The sequence below is a fragment of the Leptonychotes weddellii genome, chromosome 8, assembly GCF_054177405.1.
Source record: "Leptonychotes weddellii isolate Sample4059 chromosome 8, ASM5417740v2, whole genome shotgun sequence".
Lineage (NCBI taxonomy): Eukaryota > Metazoa > Chordata > Mammalia > Carnivora > Phocidae > Leptonychotes > Leptonychotes weddellii.
This window is the reverse complement of record NC_138376.1, coordinates 13,539,275-13,564,147: the sequence shown is the minus strand read 5'-3', so window position 1 is coordinate 13,564,147 and position 24,873 is coordinate 13,539,275. Positions and strand designations below refer to the sequence as shown.

The 24,873-nt window shown below is 37.3% G+C and overlaps 1 protein-coding gene across 1 annotated transcript in view; it reads left to right on the top strand.

The window, feature by feature from the left end:
- The window catches only part of SYCP2L (synaptonemal complex protein 2 like), a 115,589-nt gene that overhangs the window by 37,889 nt on the left and 52,827 nt on the right, over nucleotides 1-24,873 (top strand). The window contains exons 19-21 of the mRNA XM_081827528.1: nucleotides 21,107-21,155; nucleotides 23,135-23,282; nucleotides 23,883-23,932. Coding sequence (XP_081683654.1) covers nucleotides 21,107-21,155; nucleotides 23,135-23,282; nucleotides 23,883-23,932 — 247 coding nt within the window. The remainder of the gene's footprint in view (nucleotides 1-21,106; nucleotides 21,156-23,134; nucleotides 23,283-23,882; nucleotides 23,933-24,873) is intronic.

Below are 24,873 nucleotides of genomic sequence, written 5' to 3'. Positions count from 1 at the left end.
TCTTGTTCTCCCAGCCTGTCTTCTGGGGGAGGGGCCTGCCGCGCTGTTACTCAGGCAACGCTGTTTGGGCAGAGTTGCCCTGCCCTCCTGTGGTGGGGGATGGGCTCAGTGGGAACCAGTTTTTGGGGCTTTTGTTCTCTGGCAGCTTTCCCTGGCAGCTTTCCACATCTTTTCTGTGAGGCAGAGCAGAAGAGACCGTTTCCAACCCTCTGCCTCAGAGCAGAGAGATCGCAGTCTGTTCTTCAGTGAGCTCTCCAGGCCACACCGTCTCCGTTTCTGTCCGTGCTGCTATAAACTGCAGCGGCCTGGGTTGTGCGCCCCTCTGCAGCGCCCCCAGTCTTTCCTCCAGGTCAGGGCACATCTCTGCCCTTTGTGCTTCTAAAACCACCAGCCTCTCCCAGTTCACATGCGCGTGACCCCGCCGGTCTGGTTTTCCACCCTGGGGGCTGCCCTAAAGTTCTTTCCCGATGCTACCGGTCTGCGAGTGTGTGCCCCGTCCCCAGCGCGTGAGGCTGTTGCTCACCGGCGGTGTAGGATCCCCACGGCCAGGCTCCCTCCCACTGCCGTTTATCCTCTGATATCTGCCCGCGGAATCACGGCTCCCCGCTTCGTTCCTTGAAACCAACCGCCTGCGATATTCTGTTTCAACATTACACATTTCTAATGATTACTTATAAAAAAAGTTTCTGGTAGTTGAATTATTTAATAAGTGGTTAGTCCACTGACATGTAAGAGTAGGATTTATTAGTCCCATTGATGTTCTGCAGAATAATTTTTTTCTGGAAATATTTAGGGCCACCTGTTTATGAGATCCCTGCTAGGAATATAGACACCCAAGACACAACACTTTTGTTAAGAACCTTGCAGATCTGTAGTTAAGCAGACACAACCATAATTTCAGGGAAGTAAATATATTATGTAGAGGTGCTCAGAGTAACAGCAGATTGAGAGAGTCAACAAACATGTGGAGAAGATGACATCTGAGAGGATTCTTCAGTGGATGATATTACTCAGGTACAATAAGTGGGGAGAGAAGAGGACATCCCAGGAAGGGAGAAATGCATGTGCAGTCAAAAAAGTGTGAGAGTGCAAAGCCCAGTCAGGGAACTGGGAGGAAGCTGGTTCTCTGGGCCACAGAATTCAGACTGGGGAGTGGTAAGAACTGAACCCTGGGAGGTAGGCAGAGGCCAGGTCATGAAACCCCTGTGCAGAGCACTAAGGAATTTGTAATTTATCTGAAAGATAATGGAGAGCTTTGAAGAACATTAAGCATTGAGTAGTTGTCTTATAATTTATTGAGATTACTCATCAATGAGAGCTAATGCTTCTCAAATTGTTGGAATGAGACCCTCAGAAATACATTTAAATTGTGACTCAGTACACATTCTCAGATATACCCATGAATATGTGTGTGTATTTGAAACAAGTTTCACAGTAATATATTACTATGTACAATAATTTCTTTAAGTTCTAATGTAAGATCTAAACTATTCCATTAAAAGTTGCTCACTAAACTTATTTTACTAATGGGTCAGGACTTATAGCTTTAGAAAAACTGTAGCTTAAAATTCCTAATATAGGCAGTAAATTGGAAGGGTTTGCAGATAGAGCAAAAGGTAGGAAAGCTGATTAATGACTGTAGAAGTTATCTAGGCAAGAGATACTGGTAATTCTATTCAGGAGTTTCTGGAGGAAGGATGGATTTGCTGGCAGATAGAGTGGATATTGTGGAGTAAGGGAGGAGGTGGAGACTACGTAAACCCCTAAGGTAATTAGCTTGGTTAACTGAATAATTGGGGAACACAGGAAAGTTCAGGTTTCAGGAAGAAGATGTGTAAGTGTTGAATGTGGGTGCCAGGCTATGTTAGCTATGGTTGGGGGCTTAAGGGAAAGAACTGGATTAGAGATAGAAACTCAAATGACACAGTATCTAGATGTTTTAGGCGGCATCATCATTGCACTTGATTTGATAACTATTGCTTTTGAAGTATGGTCCTCATTACTGAACCCTATATTCTAAGCATGGTCTGGTTAAAGCAATTGGCTATTAATTTTTTGGCTTTTAGTTTCTGCTATTCTATCCATGCCAACTAAAATTGTACTGTATAAGATATTTATATTAACATCTCTGCTTTTTCTTCAACTTGCCTTTTTGAATTCTGATTCTGCCATTTTTCCTATCCGCTTTCTCTCTTATTTGATAGTATGATGGCTTGGCCTTTTAGAATTTTATTCAAAATACTGATAGGTCTTTGACCTTGTTTCATTCAAACTTAACTGCTTTGTAACTTGACTTTAAAAATAATCTTGTAAAGCATAGGGTGTAGTTCTCTCTCTCTCTTTTTTTTTTTTTTTTTTATTTATTTATCTGGTTTTGGTACCAGGGTAATGCTTGCCTTGTAGAATGGATTTAGAATCTTTAATTTCTCTTTTACTTTTGGGAATAGTTTGAGAAAAATCAGTATTATCTGAACTTTAAGTGTTGGTAGAATTCACCTATGGAGCCCTCTGGTCCCAGATTTTTGTTTGTTGGGAGTGTTTTTTTTTTATTACTGATTTAATTTCATTGTTAGTAATTAGTCTGTTCAAATTTTCAATTTCTTCCTGATTCAGTTTTAGGTTATAGGTTTCTAGGAAATTGTCCATTGTCCAATTTGTTAGCATATGATTTTTCATAATATTCTCTTATAATTCTTTGTATTTTTTTAAAACAGGCTTTTATTTAGAAGATTTACGTTCAAATTCTGGCTATATGACTAACTTATTGAGTAATCTTGTTTATTTCATTTTATTTTAATTTAAAGAGTTTTATTAGCATGAGAGAGAGAGAGAAAGAGCATGGAGGGGAAGAGGGAGAAGCAGACTCCCCACTGAGCAGGGAGCCCACCGAAGGGCTCGATCCTAGGACCCTGAGATCATGACCTGAGCTGACGGCAGAAGCTTAACTGACTGAGCCACCCAGGTGCCCCAATCCTTTGTATTTCTGTAGTGTTATTTCTTCATTTCTGAGTCTTTGAGTTCTCTTTTTTCCCCCTGTTTTTTGATGAGTCTGGGCTAAAAGTTTATCAATTTTGTTGATCTTCTCAAAGAATCAGCTCCTGGTTTCATTAACTTGTTCTATTGGAGGTTTTTTTCTGTCTCTCTCATTTATTTCTGCTTTAATATTTATTTCCTTCCTTCTCTTGGCTTGGACTTTATTTTTCTTTTACTAGCTCCTTTAGGTGCAAGTTTGTTTGAGATTTTTCTTGTTTTTTAAGGTAGGCCTAGATTGCTATAATCTTCACTCTTGGACAGCTTTTTCTTCATCCCAAAGATTTTGGACTATTGTGTTTTCATTTTCATTTGTTTCCACGTATTTTTTTATTTCCTTTGATTTCTCAGTTGGTGCAATTGTTTTTTAGTGACTTATTTAATCTCCACGTATTAGTATTTTTCTTCTGATTTTTTCTTACTGATTTCTAATTTCATATCATTACAGTGGGAAAAAATGCATTCTAGGATTTCAACCTTTTTGAATTTGTTGAGACTTGTTTTGTGGTTTAACATGTGCTCTATTATGGAGAATTTTCTATGTGCACTTGAAAAGAAGGTGCAGTCCATGTTTTAGGATAGAATATCTGTTAGATTGATCTGTTCCAATGTGTCATTCAAAGCTATTTCCTTGTTGGCTTTCTGTCTGAATGATCTATGCATTGACGTTAGTGGTGTGTTAAAGTCCCCTACTATTATTGAATTACAGCTGCTGTCTTCTTTATGTTTGATATAGTTCCTTTATGTGTTTGGATGCTCCTATGTTGGGTGCATAAATATTTATAATTGTTATATCTTCCTGTTGGATTGTTCCCTTTATCAAGTAGTGTTCTTTGTCTCTTGTTATAGCCTGTTTTACAGTCTATTTTGTCTGAAATGAGTATTGCTACCTCAGCTTTGTTTTCAGTTCCATTGCATAATAAATGTTTTTCCATCCCTTCACTTTCATTTTGCATGTGTCTTTAGGTCTGAAGAGAGTCTCTTGTAGGCAACATATGAATGGATCTCGTTTTATCCATTCATTTACCTTATGTCTTTTTATTGGAACATTTAGTCCATTTATATTCAAAGTAATTATTGATAATTATGTACTTATTGCCATTTTGTTACTTATTTTATGGATGTTTTATAGTTCTTTGTTCTTTCTTTTCCCTTGTGGTTTGATGGCTTTCTTTAATGATATGCTTGGATTCCTTTCTATTTATTTTTAGTATATCACAGGTTTTTGATTTATAGTTACCATTAGGTTTGTATATAACATCCTATTATTAATAGCCACTTAAGTATAACCCATTCTAAAGGTACTAAGTTTTTACCCCCTTCTCCTGTTTTTTTTTTTTTTTTTTAAGATTTATTTGAAAGGGGGTAGGGGCAGAGCATGAGAATCTTCAAGCAGACTCGCCACTGAGCGTGAAGTCCATCATGGGGCTTGATCTCACAACCCAGGAAATCATGACCTGAACCAAAGCCAAGAGTTGAACACTCATCTGACTGAGCCATTCAGGTGCCCCTATGCCCTCCCTGTTTTAAGAATACCCAGAATTAAATGCCACTAATTGTAAAAACTCGCAGAGGTAGGCCCTACTGGTTTTCACAGCCAAATGTTGTAGGGACTCCGCTTCCCTATGCATGTCCCCCATGCCTGGGGTGCCTGGTGTGGAGCCTACTTCTCTTCCTTCTCCATCCACGTGGTATCCTTGATGGGAGTTCGGTTCCTGATATCCCCACTATGCCCTTCTCACTGTTTTTGATGTGGCTTCCTCTCTCTGATTAACCATGGACAGTCTGTTCTGCCAGTCTTTGGGCCACTTTCTGAGTTAGTTGCACTGGTGTGGCTGTTATCTAGGTGCATTTATGGAATGAAGTGAGCTTAGGATTCTCCTATTCCACCATCTTTCCCTGGATTTTGTCTCAATGAACGTATTAGTTTCATTAAAATCCATTGGTCTTTCTTGCAATTTGAATCGATCTTTTACAAATGTAAGATTTTGTGACATCATTCATTAGTTAATTATAAAATCTTAGCTTTAAAAAATTTTGATGCATTTTATTATCCAAGATAAAAAAAATCACATTAATATCACCATCAATTTCATCAGAAATGCCTTAAGTGTTGGGAAGTGTTGTGTTGGCAGATCTGAATTTTTCAAACTCACATTTTTACTGAAAAGCTTGAATTTTATCCTTGGCAAAATATATCATCAGTTCTGTTAGTCTCACTTCATTTGTTTTTAAGAAAATCTCTGCCATCAACTGTCAGTTATTCTTTCACCTAAAGTTGGTGTTTCATGGAGAAAAAAAATTGCTAGTCCATCTCGTGACTCAAATGATCACAGAAGTGCTCTCTTTGTCTTTCCCATTTAATCCCACAGAATATAAAAAGACACATACTCAAGAGTTGAGATTTAATAAGGGTGATAATTTTTACGGCTTTCCCAAGGTATTCTTAAGTGAAACTGGATTGGTTTTTCTTTTTCCTTGCAAGTGTGAGATGGTAAAACACCCATTGACTGCTAGTACAGGACTACCATAACCCATGTTAAGGCATCATGAGATCTAGACATCCTTGCTTTTGCACCAACAGAGTAAATGTCAACACGGTGAAAAGTACAAATAAAGTCTTCTGAAATTGTTTCTGACTTTATGAACTTCTGAATGGATGTTGGGGGTCCCCAGAGATTTATACTAGCTATTAAGCTTAACTTACACGAGATTTTCTTCCTGTAGAGGGAAAATCAGCTAATAAAAAAAAATGCCTGGGGTGCTAAAACCAAAATAAAGCAGGGCTGTGTGACAGGGGCTTTCTTAGCTTGGGTGGTCATTAAAGGCTTCTCTGAGAAGGTAACATTTAAGGTGAAACTTAAAAGCAAGTAAAACAGGACAGCTGGCTCAGGCTCTGAAGCAAGAATGGCTAAGGAACAGAAAAAGGACCACATTGGTAAGCATAGTAAGTGAGGGGGACATGGTGTGAGGGAAGGTCAGCAAGATAGTCAAGGTCCACACTGGATTGGCCTTAGAAACCAAGGTAGGGAACCAGCTTTTATTTTAAGTTTGATGAAGACTTGCAGGGGATTGAGCCAAAGTGAAAGGTGACAGCTACCTGGTATTGCCCCCAGGAGGTGCGTCTTCCCTTCTTCCACCTCCTTTCTTCCGCAGATGACTTCATCTGGCTTTGAAATTGTAACTTCTGGTTGTAAAGTTGTGAATGTAAGTGGAAAAATCCCAAAAGATTACATATGGCATGATACTCTTTTTATAAAACAAAAAATAACTTCTAAAATATTAGTCATGATAAGGCTATATAAAAAGGAAACCAAGGGGATAATAAATTCAGAATAGTGATCACCTCAGATAAGGGAGTCAGGAGGACCACCAGTTCAGTGAAGACCACACAGAGATGTAGGTCCTTGTCAGAGCTCAAGTTCTGATGTTGTGTGGTGGTTTTGTTGGTGTTTATTACCGTATTAAGAACAAATGAATGAATGAAGTAGGCTGGCCATGAATGGGCCAATCATAAGCGTCTGTCAGGAGCTACATATCATGACTAACCCAAATTTATGCACTTGGAGTTTAATATAAAAATAAAGTAAGAGTGTAGAAGAAACAAATCTAACACCTTTTTCATTTCTTCACAAACCCAAATGCAACTTCCTAGCCCATTCTGACCATATATGTGCAAATATCAACTATAGCATCTGGTTAAGAGTTTGGGTCCCCAGGTAAAATACTTGGGTTCAAATCTTTGCTTTATATGTAACCTTGGACACAGTACTAATTCCTCTAGGCCTCCATGTCTTCATCTGTAATGTGTGATAATAGCAGAATCCCTCTCTTAGGGTTGTTGAAAACACACAATAGGATCACATGCATAAAGTGCCTGTTACAAGTTTTCTGTCACATTTGCAGGGCAGGTGAAAATTCTTTCCTGTAAATTCTTCCTGATTCTTTCAATTTGTTGTTTTATTTTTATTAGAAATGACATACCACATTGATCGTTCTGCAAATATTGAAATATATTCCTCACATCCCAGGAATAAATTCTACTTGATTGTGGTGTATGATTTTTTTAATGTATTGTTGGATTTGGTTTGGTAATACTTTGTTGAAGATTTTTGCATCTAAATTCATGAGAGATATTGGCCTCTAGTTCTTTTTTCTGGTATCTTTATCGGGTTTGGTATAAGGGTGATACTGGCATCATTGAATGAATTTGGAAATTTTCCTTCCGCTTTCATTTTTTGGAATAGTTTGAGAAGAATAGGAATTAACTCCTTTTTAAATGTCTGGTAGACTTTGCCTGTGAAGCTCTTTGGTCCTGGACTCTTTTTTTGGGAGGTGTGTAGTTTTTTTGACTACTGAACCAATTTCATTGCTGGTGATTTGTCTGTTCTAGTTTTCTATTTCTTCCTGCTTTAGTTTTGGTAGATTATGTTAGGAATTTATCCATTTCTTCTAGGTTGTCCAATTTGTTGGCATGTAGTTTTTCATAATATTCCCTTATACAATTGTATTTCTGGGGTGTTGGTGGTTGTTTCTCCTTTTCCATTAGTAATTTTATTTGGGTCCTTTTTCTCTCTCTCTAATGAGTCTTGTTAGAGGTTTATCAATTTTATTGATCTTTTCAAAATATCATCTTCTGGTTTCATAGATCTGTTGTTTTTTGTTTTATTTTGTTTTAGATTCTATATCATTTATTTCTGCCCTAGTCTTTACTATTTCCTTCCTTTTGCTGGGTTTGGGTTTTGTTTGTTCTTTTTCTAGCTTAAGTGTAAGGTTGGGCCATTTAAGATTTTTCTTGCTTCTTGAGGTGGGCCTGTATTGCAAAAAATTTCCTCTTAGAATCACTTCTGCTGCATCCCACAGATTTTGGAGAGCTGTGTTTCCATTTTCATGTAATTTTTTCATGTAATTTCTTTGATTTCTTGGTTGACCCATTCATTGTTTAATAGCATGTTATTTAACCTCCACGTATTTGTATTCTTTCCAGACTTTTACTTGTCATTGATTTCTAGTTTCATAGCACTGTAGTCAGAAAAGATGCATGGTAGAACTATTTTTTTTTAAAATTTGTTGAGACTTGTTTTGTGACCTAATACATGATCTGTTCTGGAAAATGTTCCATGAGCACTCAAAGGATATGAGTTCTACAGGTTTAGGATGGAATATTCTGAATATGTCTATTAAATCCATCCGGGCCAGTGTGTCATTCAAAGCCACGGTTTCCTTGTTGATTTTCTGTTTGGATGATCTGTCCATTGATATAGGTGGGGAGTTAAAGTCCCCTACTGTATTGTATTACTATCAATTATTTTATGTTATTTTATGTATTTGGGTGCTCCCATGTTGGGTGCATAAGTATGTACAATTGTTATATCCTCTTGTTGAATTGTCCCCTTTATTATTATATAGTGTCCTTCTTTGTCTCATGTTACAGCCTTTGTTTTAAAGTCTATTTTGTTTGATATAAGTATCGTTACCCTGGCTTTCCTTTGGCATCCATTTGCATGATAAGTGTTCCTCCATTCCCTCACTTGCAATCTGCAGGTGTCTTTAGGTCTGAAATGAGTCTCTTGTAGGCAGTACATGGATGGGTCTTATTTTTTTGTCCACTCCGTCATCCTCTGTCTTTTAAGAAGAGCATTTAGTCCATTTACATTCAAAATTATTGATAAATACGTATTTATTGTCGTTTTCGTACTTGTTTCTATAGATTTTCTCTGAAAATCTCTTACTCTTTCATGGTTTGTTGGCTTTCTTTAGTGATATGCTTGGGTTCCTTTCTCTTTATTCTTTGCATATGTATTAGTAGTTTTTGATTTGGGGTTACCATTTGGTTTGTATATAATATCTTCTGCATATAGCAGTCTATATTAACTTGATAGTCACTTGAGTTTAAACCCATTCTTTAGTGATTAAACTTAAACCTCTGTCGTCCATGTTTTATGTATATGGTATCATATTTTACAACCTTTTATGAATCCCTTTCTGAATTTTATAGAAATTTTATTTTTACTGCTTTTGTTTTTCATTTTTTACTTATAGTCTTCCTTCCCACTCAAAGAGTTCCCTTTAATATTTCTTGTAGGGCTGGTTTAGAGGTCACTTGACATCCTTTAGTTTTTGTCTGGGAAACTCTTTATCTCTCCTTCTATTTTGAATTGCGGCCTTGCTGGATAGAGTATTCTTGGTTGCAAGTTTTTTCTTTTAGCATGTTGAATATATGCTGTTACTCCTTTCTGGCTTGCCAAGTTCCTGCTGAAAAATTTGCTCATGGCCTTAAGGGGTTTCTTTTGTATGTAACTGTCTTCTTTTCTCTTGCTGCTTTATTTTTTTTTCTTTACCACTACTTTTTGCCATTTTAATTACTTTGTGTCTTGGTGTGGACCTCCTTGGGTTGAATTTTTATGTGGATCTCTGTGCCTCCTTGGTCTGGATATCTTTTTCCTTCCCCAGATTGGGGACGTTTTCAGGTATGATCTCTTCAGATAAATTTTCTGCCCCCTTTTCTCTCTTCTTCTAGAACTCCTATAATATGAATGTTGTTATTTTGATGGAGTCACTGAGTTCCCCAAGTCTATTCTGTTTAGCATAATTCTTCTCTTTCATTTAGCTTCATTACTTTCCATTACTCTTCTAGGTCATTAATTTATTCCTCTGCTTCATCTAGACTGCTATTTATTCCATCACTGTATTTTTAAAATTTCATGTATTGAATTTTTTTTAATCTCTGATTGATTCTTTCTAATCTCTGTGTTAAGGGGCTTACTGATGTTCTCCACTTTTTTCTCAAGTGCAGTGATTATCTTTATGATCATTACTTTAAATTCTCTATCAGGCATATTACTTATATCTGTGTTGCTTTGGTCTCTTACTGTGGTTTTGTCCTGTTCTTTCATTTGAAAGTAGTTTCTCTGTCTCCTCATTTTGTCTGGCTTTCTGTGTCTGTTTCTATGTGTTAGGAAAGTCAGCTACTTCTCTTGCTCTTAATGATAATAGCCTTATGAAGAAGAGGTTCTGTAGTGCCCTGCAGTACAGTGTCTTCTGTTTCCCAGGGACTAACACTTCAGGGAGTGTCTTGTGTTTTGTGTATGCTCTGCTTTTGAGTCTTGGCCTCTTTTACCTTCAGTTTTCTGTAGACACTCTCTGCCTATTGTGGGCAGCAAGGTGTATGGTGGTCTGTTTGCAAAACAAGACCTGCCCTTGCCACTGCTCTGAGTTCCTACAAGATGTGGGAGTCAGGAGATGTGGTGTTGGCAGTGTTTGTGCTGGTCTTCTAGGGAAGGGGGCCTGTAGTGCCAGGACTGAGGCAAGTGTGACTGGGAAGGGATGATTCACTGAAGTGCGTAGGGTGGGAGTACAGGGAGTTGGGGTTAGGTACAAGCAAGTTAGGTAAGGGGTGTCAGGGATGCTTAGGTGGCCATTGTTTATGTTGGGGCATGGGAGAGGGAAATGGCATCCGCCAGCTCCCTTGTTCCTGGAGGGGGTCCCCTCATGATCCCTGTCCCTCTAGGCCACTCTCTGAGATGAGCAGAACACCCTCCCATCAGTCCCCAGCATTATCCAAACTCCTAGTTCTATGCTGTATATGCACAGGCTATTTCTCCTGCTGTCTCTTTGAGAATGGGGACCCTACTTCTCAGATCCAAGCCTGCCAATTTTTAAAATTCCAAGCTTTGAGTCCTGCTGGTTTTAAAAACTTACAAATATAGCCTCTCATTTTCAAAAGCAAATATTACAGAGATTTGGCCTTCCTGTTCATGGGCTCCCCAGTGTGAAAGTCTGGTTTCTGCCCTTCTCTGCAACACTGCCCTTCTCTCAATCTCCCCTGAGGTTGGTTGGCCACTGTCTATTTCATTCCCTTCTTTCATGTGACCTCTTCCCTGCCTTTGTGTAGTTTGTTCTGTCATTCTTTGAGTTGTTTATTTTGGGGGGGGGATTATTTATGCTGACATGGGTGTTATCTAGTAGTATCCATGGGACAAAGTGAGCTTAGAGTCCTCCTACTCTGTCATCTTCCTAGCCAACTCCTCAAACTGATGGTTACCAGAGAAGAGATGGGTAGGGGATGGGGGAAATTGGAGATGTGGATTAAAGAGTACATGTCTCAAAAAATACATTTATCATGATTAAAGAATAAATGATGCTATATAGAGAAAACCCTATGGATTCCACCAAAAAAATACTAGACCTGGTAAATGAATTCAGCAAAGTCACAAGATACAAAATCAATGTGCATAAGTCTGTTGCATTTCTATACAGTAATAATGAAGCTGCAGAAAGTGAAATTAAGAAAATCCCATTGACAATTGTACCAAAAACAGTAAAATATTGGGGCATCTGGGTGGCTCAGTCTGTTAAGTGTCTACCTTTGGCTCAGGTCATGATCTCAGGGTTGCGGGATTGAGCCCCACATCAGACTCCCTGCTCAGTGTGGAGTCTGCTTCTCCCTCCCTCTGTCCCTCCCCATTGCTCATGCTCTTTCTTTTTTTTCTTTTGTTAATTTTATTTTATGTTAGTTACCATACATTACATCATTAGTTTTTCATGTAGTGTTCCATGATTCCTTGTTTGTGTATAACACCCAGTACTCCATTCAATACATGCTCTACTTAATACCCATCACCGGGCTAACCCATCTCCCCACCTCCCTTCCCTCTAAAACCCTCAGTTTGTTTCTCAGAGTCCATAGTCTCTCATGGTTCATCTCCCCCTCCGATTTCCCCTCCTTCATTTTTCCCTTCCTACTATCTTCTTCCTTTTTTTTTTTTTTTAAACATATAATGTATTATTTGTTTCAGAGGTATAGGTCTGTGATTCATCGGTCTTACACAATTCACAGTGCTCACCATTGCACATACCCTCCCCAATGTCCATCACCCAGCCACCCCATCCCTCCTACCCCCCACCACTCCAGCAACCCTCAGTTTGTTTCCTGAGATTAAGAATTCCTCATATCAGTGAGATCATATGATACTTATCTTTCTCTGATTGACTTATTTCACTTAGCATAATACTAGTTCCAACCATGTCATTGGAAATGGGAAAATTTCATATTTTTTGATGGCTGCATAATATTCCATTGTATGTATATACCACATCTTCTTTATCCATTCATCTGTTGATGGACATCTTGGCTCTTTGCATAGTTTGGCTATTGTGGACATTGCTGCTATAAACATTGAGGTGCACATACCCCTTTGGATCACTACATTTGTATCTTTGGGGTGACTACCCAGTAGTGCAATTGTTGGGTCATAGGGTAGCTCTATTTTCAACTTTTTGAGGAACCTCCATACTGTTTTTCAAGAGTGGCTGCATCACCTTGCATTGCCACCAACAGTGTAGGAGGGTTCCCCTTTCTCCGTCATACTCTTTCTCTCAAATAAAATCTTTAAAAAAGAAAAACAATAATACTTAGGAATAAACTTAACCAAAGAGGTGAAAAACCTGTACTCTAAAAACTAAATCATTGGCAAAAGAAATTCAAGATGATGCAAAGAAATGGAAGGACATTCCATGCTCATGGGTTGTAAGAACAAATATTGTTAAAATGTCTATATTGCCCAAAGTAATCTACAGCCTTAATGCAATCCCTGTCAGAATACCAACAGCATTTTTCACAGAACTAGAACAATCCTAAAATTTGTATGGAACTGCAAAAGACAGTGAATAGCCAAAGCAATCTTGAAAAAAACAAAACTGGAGGTAACACAATTCCAGATTTCAGTTTATATTACAAAGCAGTAATCAAAACAGTGTGGTACTGGCATAAAAATAGACACAGCTTAGTGGAATAGAGCAACATCCAGAAATAAGCCATCAATTATATGGTCAATTAATCTTCGACAAAGGAGAAATGAATATACAATGGGAAGAAGTCTCTTCAAATGGTGTTGCGAAAAGTGGATGGGCAGCCACATGTAAAAGAATGAAACTGGACCACTTTCTTTTGCCATGCACAACAATAAATTCAAAATATATTCAAGACCTAAATGTGAGACCTGAAACCGTAGAAATCCTAGAAGAGCACACAGCCATAGTAACATTTTTCTAGATATGTCTCTGGAGACAAGGGAAATAAAAGCAAAAATAAACTGTTGGGACTATAGCAAAATAAAAAACTTCTGCACAGTGAAGGAAACCAACGAAACTAAAAGACAGCCTATGGAATGGGAGAAGGTATTTGCAAATGACCTATCTGAAAAGGGTTAGTATCCAAAATATATAAAGAACTGATAAAAGCTTAACACCCAAAAAACAAATAATCGAATTAAAAATGGACAGAAGCCACAAACAGTTCTCCAAAGAAGACATCCAGATGGCCAATAGACACATGAAAAGATGTTCAACATCCCTCATCATCAGGGAGATGCAAATCAAAACCACAATGAGCTATCACCTCACATCTGTCAGAATGGCCAAAATCAAAAACACAAGACGCAACAAGTGCTTGTGAGGATGTGGAGAAAAAGGAACCCCCTAGCACTGTTGGTGGGAATGCTAATTGGTGCAGCTGTTGTGGAAAACCGTATAGAGGTGTCTGAAAATGTTAAAAATAACACTACCCTATGATCCAGCAATCTCCCTATTGGATAATTACCCCCAAAATATAAAAACACTAATTCAAAGGGATATATGCACCCCTGTGTTTATAGCAGCATTATTTACAATAACCAAACTATGGAAGCAGCCCAAGTGTCCATCAATTGTGAACTAATAATTTTTAACATGTAGTTATATTTTTAAAAGTTTTAAAATGCACAACAGAATATTTATTATCTCAACCATTTCTAGGTGTACAGTTCGGTAGCATTAAGTACATTTATGTTGTTGTGCGATCATCCCCACTAGTTAATCCACAGAACCCTTTCATCTTGCAAAACAAACTCTTTATCCATTGTTTTGTATAGTTGACATACAACATTAGTTTTAGGTGTACAACAGTGATTCAATAATTATATACATTACAAAATGCTCACCATGTGTACTTACCATCTGTCACCGTACAAAATCGTTACAATATTATTCACTGTATTTCCTGTGCTGTACTTTTCGTCCCCACGATTGATTTTATAACTGGGAGGTTGTACCTTTTAATCTCCTTTACCCATTTCCCCCCCCCCGGCTCCCCCAGACAACCGCCAGTTTGTTGCTGTTTTCAAGAGTCTGTTTTGTTTTTTTAGATTCCACATGTAAGTGAAATCCTATAGTATTTCTCTTTGATTTATTTCACTTAGCAGAATACCCTCTGGGTCCATCCATGTTGTCACAAATGGCAAGATTCCATCATTTTATGGCTGAGTAATATTCCATTGCTTATATGTATCACATCATCTTTATCCTTTTATCTATCAGTGGACATTTAGGTTGCTTCCATATCTTGGCTATTGTAAATAATGCTGCAGTAAACATAGGGGCACATATATCTTTCAAATTGGTGTTTTTGTTTTATTCAGGTAAATACCCAGAAGTGGAATTGCTGGATTGTATGGTATTTCTATTTTAATTTTTTGAGGAAACGCCATACTGTTTTCCATAATGGCTGCACCAATTTACATTCCCACTTTTTCTCCACATCCTCACCAACACTTGTTATTTCTTGTTTGATACTAGGCATTTCAACATGTGTGAGGTGATATCTCATTGCAGTTTTGGTTTGCATTTCCCTGATGATGAGTGATGGTCATCTGTATGTTGGTTTTGGGAAAATGTCTATTCAGGTCCTCCACCTATTTTGTAATTATTTGTCTTTTTGGTGTTGACTTATATGAGTTCTTTATATATTTTGATTATTAACTCCCTACAAGATAAATCACTTGCATATACCTTCTTTCATTAAGTAGGTTGTCTTTTCCTTTTGTTGATGGTTTCTTTTGCTGTGCAAAATCTTTTTATTTTGGTATTGTCCCATTTTGTTTTTGCTTTTGTTTCCCTTCCTTTGATCTTGAGACAGATCAAGAAAAACATTGTTATAGCCAGTGTCCAAGAGTTTACTGCTTATGTTTTCTTCTAGGGGTTTTATGGTTGCAGGTCTTCTATTTAGGTCTTTATTCCATTTGAGTTTATTTTTTTGGTATGATGTAAGAAAGTGGTCCAGTTTCATTCTTTTGCATGTAGCTATCCAGTTTTCTCAACACCATTTATTTATTTTATTTATTTTTTAATTTGATTTTATCATGTTAGTCACCATACAGTACATCATTAGTTTTTGATGTAGTGTTCCATGATGCATTGTTTTCGTCAACACCATTTATTGAAGAGACTGTCTTTTCCCCATAGTATGTTCTTCTCTCCTTTACTGTAGATTAATTGACCATATAGGTCTGGGCTTATTTCTGGACTGTCTGTTCTATTGATCTGTGTGTCTATTTATGTGCCAGTACCATACTGTTTTTATTACTACAGCTTTGTAGTATAGTTTGAAATCTGGGATTGTGATACCTCCATTTTTCTTCTTATTTCTCAAGATTGCTTTGGCTATTTGGGGTCTTTTGTGTTTCCATACAAATCTCAGAATTATTTGTTCTAGTTAAAAATACTATGGTATTTTGATGGAGATTGCATTGAATCTGTAGAGTGCTTTGGATAGTGTGGACATTTTAACAGTATTATTCCAATCCAGGAGCACAGTATGACTTTCCATTTATTTGTGTCATCTTTATTATCTTTCACTAGTGTTATGTAGTTTTCAGAGTATAGGTCTTTCACTTGTTTGGTTAAATTTATTTTTGGGTATTTTTTTGGTGCAATTGTGTATGGATTGTTTTATTAACTTCCCTGCTAGTTTGTTATTAATGTGTAAAAATGCAACAGATTTCTGTATATTTTGTATCTGCAACTTTACTGAATTCATTTATTCTAATAATCATTCTAGTAGTCTTTACAGTCTATATATAGTATGTCATCTGCAAATAGTGACAGTTTTACTTCTTCCTCATGAATTTGTATTCATTTCTTGTCTGATTGCTGCAGCTAGGTCTTCCAGTATTATGTTGAATAAAAGTGGTGACAGTGGACATCCTTATTTTTGTCCTGATTCTGATCTTAGTACTCTAAGCTGTCAGCGTTTCACCATTGAGTTTGATGTTAGCTGGGGGTTTATCATATATAGTCTTTATTATGCTGAGGTATGTTCCCTTTAAACTTTATTGAGAGTTTTTATCATGACTAGATGTAGAATTTTGTCAAATGCTTTTTCTGCATCTTTTGAGATGATCATATTACTTTTATCCTTCATTTGGTTAATGTGGTTGATTTGTGGATATTGAACCATCTTTACATCCCTGAAATAAATACCACTTGATTGTGGTCAATGATCCTTTCCATGTATTGAATTCAGTTTGCTGATTTTCTTTGAGCATTTTTGCATCTATGTTCATCAGGAATATTGGTCTGGTTTTTTTTTCTTTTTGTAATGTAATTCTGTACCCATTAAACTATAGTTCCCTACTTCCCCCTCCCCCATCCCCTGGCAACTACCAATTAATTTCTGTCTCTGAATTTGACTACAGTATGTATACCATATAAATGGAATCCTACAGTGTTTGTCCTTTTGTGTCTGGCTTATTTCACTTAGCATAATGTCTTCAAGATTCATTCATGTTGTAACTTTAGTTAGAATTTCCTTTCTTTTTAAGATTGAGTAATATTCCATCATATGTATGTGATTTTGTAGTAAGTTTTTTTTAAATTGTTATGTTAATCACCGTACATTACATCATTAGTTTTTGATGTGGTGTTCCATGATTCATTGTTTGTGCATAACACCCAGTGCTCCATGCAGAATGTGCCCTCTTTAATACCCATCATCAGGCTAACCCATCCCCCCACCCCCCTCCCCTCTAGAACCGTTTCTTTTTCAGAGTCCATAGTCTCTCATGGTTCATCTCCCCCTCCGATTCCCCCCCTTCATTGTTCCCCTCCTGCTATCTTCTTTGTAGTAAGTTTTAAAATCAGGAAGTGTGGGATCTTCAACTGTGTTCTTGTTTTTCAAGATTGTTTGGCATTTCTAGGTCCCTTGGGATATCCTATGACTATTAGGATGGGTTCTCCTCTTTCTGAAAAAAATTGGTATTTTTATAGGGATTGAATTGAATTTGTAGATTGCTTTGTGTAGTATTGAAATCTTAATATTGTCTTCCAATGCATGGACATGGACTATCTTTCCATTTTTCACCTCCTTGAGTATATGCCTAAGTAATGTATTATTTTTAATGCTATTGTAAATGAAATTGTCTTAATTTCCTTTGCAGATTGCTCTTTGTTGGTGTATAGAAACACAACTGACTTTTGTCTGTTCATTTTGTATCCTGCAACTTTGTTGCAATTAATTATTAAAGGCCTAATAAGTAAATTTAACAAAATTAAAGGAAACAAGATTGATATACAAAAATCAACTTTCTTTCTATATGCTAGCAACAAATTTTTTTGAAAAGCAACACCATTTACAAAAGTATGAAAAATGACATACTTAAGGATTAAGTTGGCAAAAGATTTGTAAGACTTTTACACTGAAAAGTACAGGGTATTGCTGAGAGCTATTAAGGAAGATCTAAATAAATGGAGAGAGATACTGTGTTCATGGGACGGCAGACTCAATCAATATTGGTAAGATGCCAATTCTTCTCAAACTGATCTATAGGCTTAATACAAACCTAATTCAAATTCCAGCACAGATGGTTGTTTTTGTTTTTAAAAATTGGCAACGTATTTTTAGATTTCAGATGGGAATTTAAGGGACCTATACCTCCAAAACAAATTTCAAAAATAAATACAAAATGGCTAATACACTATATGTTTCAAGACTTTGTATAAAGCTACAGTAATCAAAAGAGTATGTTGCTGCCATAAAGGTAGATAAATAAGTACAACAGAGCAGGCCAGTCTTCCCATGCATATATGGACAGTTGACATGTGACAAAAATGCAAGGATAGTTCAATGGAGAAATCATTTTTTTTCCAACAAATGGTGCTGGAACCATTGACTCTCCATATATACAACAAAATCAATTATCTTAAGTCTTTACATTCCACCATATAAAAAAATAACAAATGGATTCAAATGTAAAAACCTATTTGAAAGAAAGCATAAGAAAAAAATCTTTGTGACCTTCCATTAGGCAAAGATTTTTTAGATATAACACCAAAGTATGGCCCATAAAGAAACAAACTGATAAATTGAGCTTAATCAAAATTAAAAACTACTTTTCAAAAACAAAAACAAAAACACTCTTGGGAGAATAAGGGGCCAGCCACACACTTGAAGAAAATATTTGTTTTTTGTTTTTAAAGATTTTATTTATTAGAGAGTAAGTGAGTGAGAGGGAGAGGGAAAGAGAAACTGAAGCAGACTCTGCACTGAGCACAGAGCCTGACTCGGGGCTCGACCCCATGGCCACAAGATCATGAGCTGAAACCAAGAGTCAGATGCTTAACCAACTGAGCCACCCAGGCACTCCAAAGAAAATATTGTAGAGCAAATATTTGATAAAGTACTTGTACCCAAAATACGTTAAGTACTCTCAAAATTTAATAACAAAAATACAACCCAACAAAAATATTGGCAAAAGGTTTGACCAGCTATTTCATTAAGAAAGATCCATAGTTGGTAGGTAAGCCCTTGTTCAACATCATTAGCTATTAAGGAAATATAAATTAAAATTATAAGATACTTCCATACATGTAGTAGAGCAGCTAAAAGGAGAAATACAGATTATACCAAGTGTTGGTGAAGATATGGAGCAACTGGAACTTTATACACCGTTGGTGGTTTTTTAAAATGGTAAATATGCACATATCTTATGGCCTAGCTATTCCAATCCTAGCTGTCTACCCAAGAGAAGTGACACCATATGTCCCCACAAATGAATGTTTATAGCAGCTTTATTTGTAAAAATCCCAAACTAGAAACAACCCAAATGTCCATTAATAGATGAGTGCATAAACAGATTTTGGTATATCCATATGATGGAATACTACTCAGAAATAAAAAGGAAAAAACAACTGAGATATATATATATAGAACATGAATGAATCTCCAAATGAAAGAAGCCAGACAAAAAAGTGTACATGTTGTATGATTCCATTCATATAAAATACTAGAAAATGCAAACTAATTTATAGGGACCAAGTAGATCAATGGTTGCCCAGAAATCTGGGTGCATTAGCTTTTTCATTTCTTTCTGTTTTTCATTATGACAACACTTAACATGAGTTCTACCATCTTAACACATTTTTTTTTTTTTAAAGATTTTATTTATTTATTTGACAGAGAGAGACACAGCGAGATAGGAAACATAAGCAGGGAGAGTGGGAGAGGGAGCAGCAGGCACCCCGCGGAGCAGGGAGCCCGATGCGGGGCTCGATTCCAGGACCCCGGGATCACGACCTGAGCCGAAGGCAGACGCTTAACGACTGAGCCACCCAGGCGCCCCTTAACACATTTTTAAGTGCAGAACATGGTATTGTTAACTGTAGGCACAATGCTAAACAACGGATCTCTAAAACTTCTCTTGCATCTTGCAAAACTTTATACCTGTTGAACAACAACTCTATATTTCTCCAGCCCCTTTTACTCACCTTTCTATTCTATTTCTATTGTTTAACTATTTTAGATATCTTCTATAAGCAGAATCATGCTGTCTTTGTCCTTTTGTGACTGGCTTATTTCATGAATTAAAATATCTTCCAAGTTTATCCATGTTGGTGCGTATTTCAGGATTTCCTTTTTTTTTTTTTTTTAAAGATTTTATTTATTTATTTGACAGAGAGAGAGATAGCGAGAGCAGGAACACAAGCAGGGGGAGTGGGAGAAGGAGAAGGAGAAGCAGGCCTCCCGCGGAGCAGGGAGCCCGACGTGGGGCTCGATCCCAGGACCCTGGGACCATGACCTGAGCTGAAGGCAGACGCTTAATGACTGAGCCACCCAGGCGCCCTTCAGGATTTCCTTTTTAAGGCTGAATAGTGTTCATGTGTGTATAATATATATACACCACATTTTATCCATTTACCCACTGATGGACATTTAGATGGTTTCCATAACTGACCTATTGTAAATAATGCTTCTTTGGGATATATACCCAGAAGTGGGATGCTGGATCATATGATAGTTCTATTTCTAATTTTTTTTTGGGCGGGGGGGAATTTGTTTTTCATGGCGGCTATACCATTTATATTCCTACACACAATGTGTAAGTGTTCCAATTTCTCCACGTTTTCACCACTACTTGTTATCTTTTGGGGTTTTTAAAAAAATAATATCATACCATACATATATCCAATAAGGAGTTAATTTTCAAAATACCTAAGGAACTCCTACAACTCAATAGCCAAAAATCAGCCCAATTTAAAATGTGGGCAAAGGACTTGAATAGACATTTCTCTGAACACCTACAGATGGCCAACAGGTATATGAAAAATTGCTCAATATTCACTAATTATTGAGAAAAGTGTTCTTGTTAAGTTCCCCTTTTGATTCTAAGGAAAAGCCAGCCCGAAAATACCACTCTGTAGCATTGCTACAGCTCCCTGCTTCCATACTGATTTTAACTTGGCCTTCCTGTTCTTTGTATGCCTGACAGATTAGGGCTCCACAAAGGTTGCTTTCTTTTATTTTTATTTATTTATTTATTTATTAAAGATTTTATTTATTTATTTGACAGAGAGATAGAGAGGGAACACAAGCAGGGGGAGTGGGAGAGGGAGAAGAGAAGCAGGCACCCCGCGGAGCAGGGAGCCCGATGCGGGGCTCGATGCGGGGCTCGATGCGGGGCTCGATGCGGGGCTCGATCCCAGGATCCTGGGATCATGACCTGAGCCGAAGGCAGACGCTTAACGACTGAGCCACCCAGGCGCCCCGGTTGCTTTGTTTTAAATGACCAGTTGTTATCTGGCAGAGAATCTATGGAAATGGATTGCAAGGGAAGTCTGTCTGCAGGATGGGGTACTTCCCAAGCACTGGGCTCCTGATCAGACAAAGGGCACAGAAAGGAAAAAAAAAAAAAGTTAGGGCCGGGTGATGAGGGAGGGAGAAGCTGGTGTTGGTGCTGTTCTGTTCATTTGATCTAATTTGTTTTAGGGCAGATTCTGCTTCCCAGAGTGAGAGAGAGCAGGAAACAAGGATGTTGGTAAGGGAGTTACCTTTCTTGTTTTAAGGCGGTACTTCCTAAATTTCAGTTATTTGCGTGTCATCTTGAAAATCTGTCACTGCTTTCGTCTTTATTATCTGCAATTACATTTATCTTAAAGTTATTATAAAATTATTTCACTTTTAAATAGAAAATTGATTCTTGCTTTGTTAAGATAAGTAGAAGTGTTAAAGATCCTCCATTACCTGAAATTTATCCTGAATAGAACCAGAAATGTTAATGAGTTGAAAAGAAATTCTTTTCGGGGCGCCTGGGTGGCTCAGTCGTTAAGCGTCTGCCTTCCGCTCAGGTCATGATCCCAGAGTCTGGGATGGAGTCCCACATCGGACTCCCTGCTCAGCAGGAAGTGGGCTTCTCCCTCTCCCTCTGCTGCTCCCCCTGCTGGTGTACTTTCGCGTGCGCGCTCTCTCTCTCTCCCCCTCTCAAATAAATAAAATCTTAAAATTTTTTTTGAGATCTGGCTTGCTTTTAGCGATGGCTCTCACTCTCTGCTGCTCAGGCTTGAGTTGGAATCCCACCAGGAAAGTTGATGAGACTACTGAAGACTGGATCCCTTCCCCCCAAAGATTCTAACTTAATTGATCTGGGGTGATGCTCAGACACTGGGATTCTTTTTAAAGCTCCCTCTGATGATTCTAATATGTAGCCAAATTTAAGAGCCACTGGTCTAGATTTTTGTTTTGTAAGTAACTTTCAACACCTTTTTATATAAACCAAAGAAACTGGCAAAGCCTTGTTGCATGGTTTGTTTTTTGTTTTTTTTTAAATTGTGTGCATGAAATGAAGTAATGTTTGCTCTTTACAAGACTCTGGGCTGAACTGTGGAACAAATGTGGGGGCTCCCCTGCCAAGCTTTCCCCCCATAAATGTAAATTGAAATAGGCCTCACTTGTAAGATTCCTTTTAAAAGTGACCTTCTCTAGAAAATGTTGAACTGCTCAACATTTTACAGTAGGAGTAATTGGGTCTTCAACAACCAATTCATTTCAAAAATAGATCACTCAGCCTCACCCACCTTAAAAGTTGTGGGTCATGCCATCATAAACAAGGGTGGTGCTGGTTTTCATCCTGATGTAGTGATGGCCTTGGAGATGGCTCTGCATTTTGCCATCCCAGGCACAGGGTGTCTCTTCCAGCTGATGTATTTCATATTTGAGAAGACTATTTGAGCTACGTCACCACTTAATATGTTTGGATTTGTAAGAATCCTCCCTGGCTTAAAGCAAGAATGAGCTGTTACCAGCTGAATGGTATAGTTTCTATTGAGGCATTGGTGATTTAGGACTGGGCCCCCTGGAGGGGCAAAACAGAGTTCAACTAGAGTATTCTTTTTGTTAAAATAAAAAGAAATTCCACATTAAAATTAAGCATAAATATTATTTGTCACAGCATTTATAAAAACTAATCCAAAAACAGAAAGACTTAAAAGATACATAAAGCCAGTTGAATCATTGAAGAGATTAAATCTACCTTGATAGTCTAGTCTTAATTTCAAAATATTTCAAGTTTAAATAGAAATGACCTGCTTGTTTTATTTTAGTTTCCTTAAAATGTAGACAAGCTTGTCATTGCAAAAATTATTTTTATAAATTCTTTTGTCATTTTGGTTAATATTTTGAAGGTATAGTGTTGGCATGATCTGCAGGTGCATCAGCTTTTGAAGAATTACCTATGTATGATCTTTTCAGCTGAAACTAATTGATGAGAGAGGATTCTATTTTTTTTTTTCCCCCCGTTGTCCTTTACAATAGCAGCTTGGTTGAGAATTGACTAATGAAATCTGTTTCTTCTTTTTCCTCCCCTCTCCTTACTACTGTGCCTTTTTATTATATGAGATCCTAGTCTTCTAGAAGGAGGTACTTTTCTTTTGTCTAACTTTGTAGTGATATGTTTAATTGTACATAAAGGGAAATAACACCTTTTTAATAGCACTCATTTATCATCCATGTTCGTAAAAGTTTAATTACAGGAAACACCTATTCTCGGAGAGTAATCAAGATTCAAGTAGTAGTACCAGTGAACTATCTTGGACCAGTAACCAAAAAAAGAAATCCCTAAAACCATATTCTAGTAGAAAAAAGACAAGAATCAGAAACAGCATAAGAGGTAAGTTTGGTACATGTCTTCTTTCAAGTCATTTTTCAAATAATTTTTCAGTTATGTGATGGAAGGAGGGTACCAAAGAAAAAATGATTATGTGATCCCTTTTCCCTGCTACAGTTACATTAGAAAGACAAAATGTACATACATGAAACAGTGCAAAAGAATATGGAATTGACCAATAATTGTTAAATATGAACTATAGATAAACGGAGTAGGAGTTCAGATAAGAATCTAGCATGAGCTGGAATCACTAGGAAAAGCTTCCAGGAAGAGGCGGGTAGGATTTGAGCCAATCCTTGGGAAAGAATAGTATTCAAAGAGGTGTGCAGAAGGGGAAGCATTCTAAATTAGGTAAAAGTACAAGGACAAACTGACATGAGGAGAGCATCAGAGGCAGGGTCTAGAGCAGAGAATTCACACTGGTGGTAGGAGCTCAGGAACAAGGTGGATAATTAGGGATCTTAAGAGCTAGGCATTTGAGCAAGCTTCAGGATTTGGGAATTGCTTCTAGCATGGACATGAATACTTGGGAAAGGGAGAAATGAGGTTTTTTTTTATTTCTCATGAGCAAACTTATCCATTGTACACTTCTTTTTCTTTTAGTTTTGCCATTTTCCCCTCCCAGAAGTGGCAGTGACCATGAGAAAGACCAAGTAAGTAAATTTATCTGGGCTGCCGTGTGGCCATTAGCATGAGCATGAAACAGGTCAATCTGTTTAGGGTTAAATTTCATTTATTTCTCAAAAAAAAAAAAAAAAACTCCTTTCAGGATTATGAGGATAACAGACCACTTTGTTGGTACGTAAATCACTGTCAATAGAAACTGCAAGGACTTGTAAAAGTTTAGTTTAAATCTTGGGTAAAGAAGACTTAAGATCTTTCTTCATTGTTCCCAAATTTGTTGTAAGATGTTTATTATGGATGATGCTAAACTCTGGGCTATATTCCTGTAAATATCTGCTCTTTGAATTTACATTTTAAAATGAACTTCTTGGTTTAATTCTTCCCTTAGTTTTCAGTTTGCTGACATGTTACTTCTAAAGCTTTTAATGATTTAAACATTCAAATCTTTATTTTGTAAGTGGTTGAAACGACTTCAGGCTTATATAAATATTGAATAAATCCTCAGAGTTTCTTAATTCATTTTAGTTTTCCTTGTTTTAAAGCAACATAGCTAAAAATATGAACACTGGTGTTGTCCAGACAAATTCAAAGCCAAATTTTCCTGTTAATAGCTGAATCACCCCTCTCAACAGTTGGTTTTTGTTTCTTGTCAAATGAGATACATAAAGACTGCAGATACAGTGCCAAGTACATGAGTTTTCTAAGGGGGTGGGTTGCTGGGATTCTGACGGCATCAACAGCACCCTACTCCCACCCCATGCAGAAATACATTGTGGTTAGAACTCCAATCACAGTTGTCTCTCCCCACCTGTTCCCTTCTATCAGCTGCTCTCTGTGAATCTAAGGGGCTGTCATATTCTGTACTGACAAAGTTCATAGTTTAAACCTGTTAGCCAGAGTAAGGACCTAAATGTATGTTGAATACTTCAATGTGAGATATCAGTTAGAATATATATACAATGGAATATTA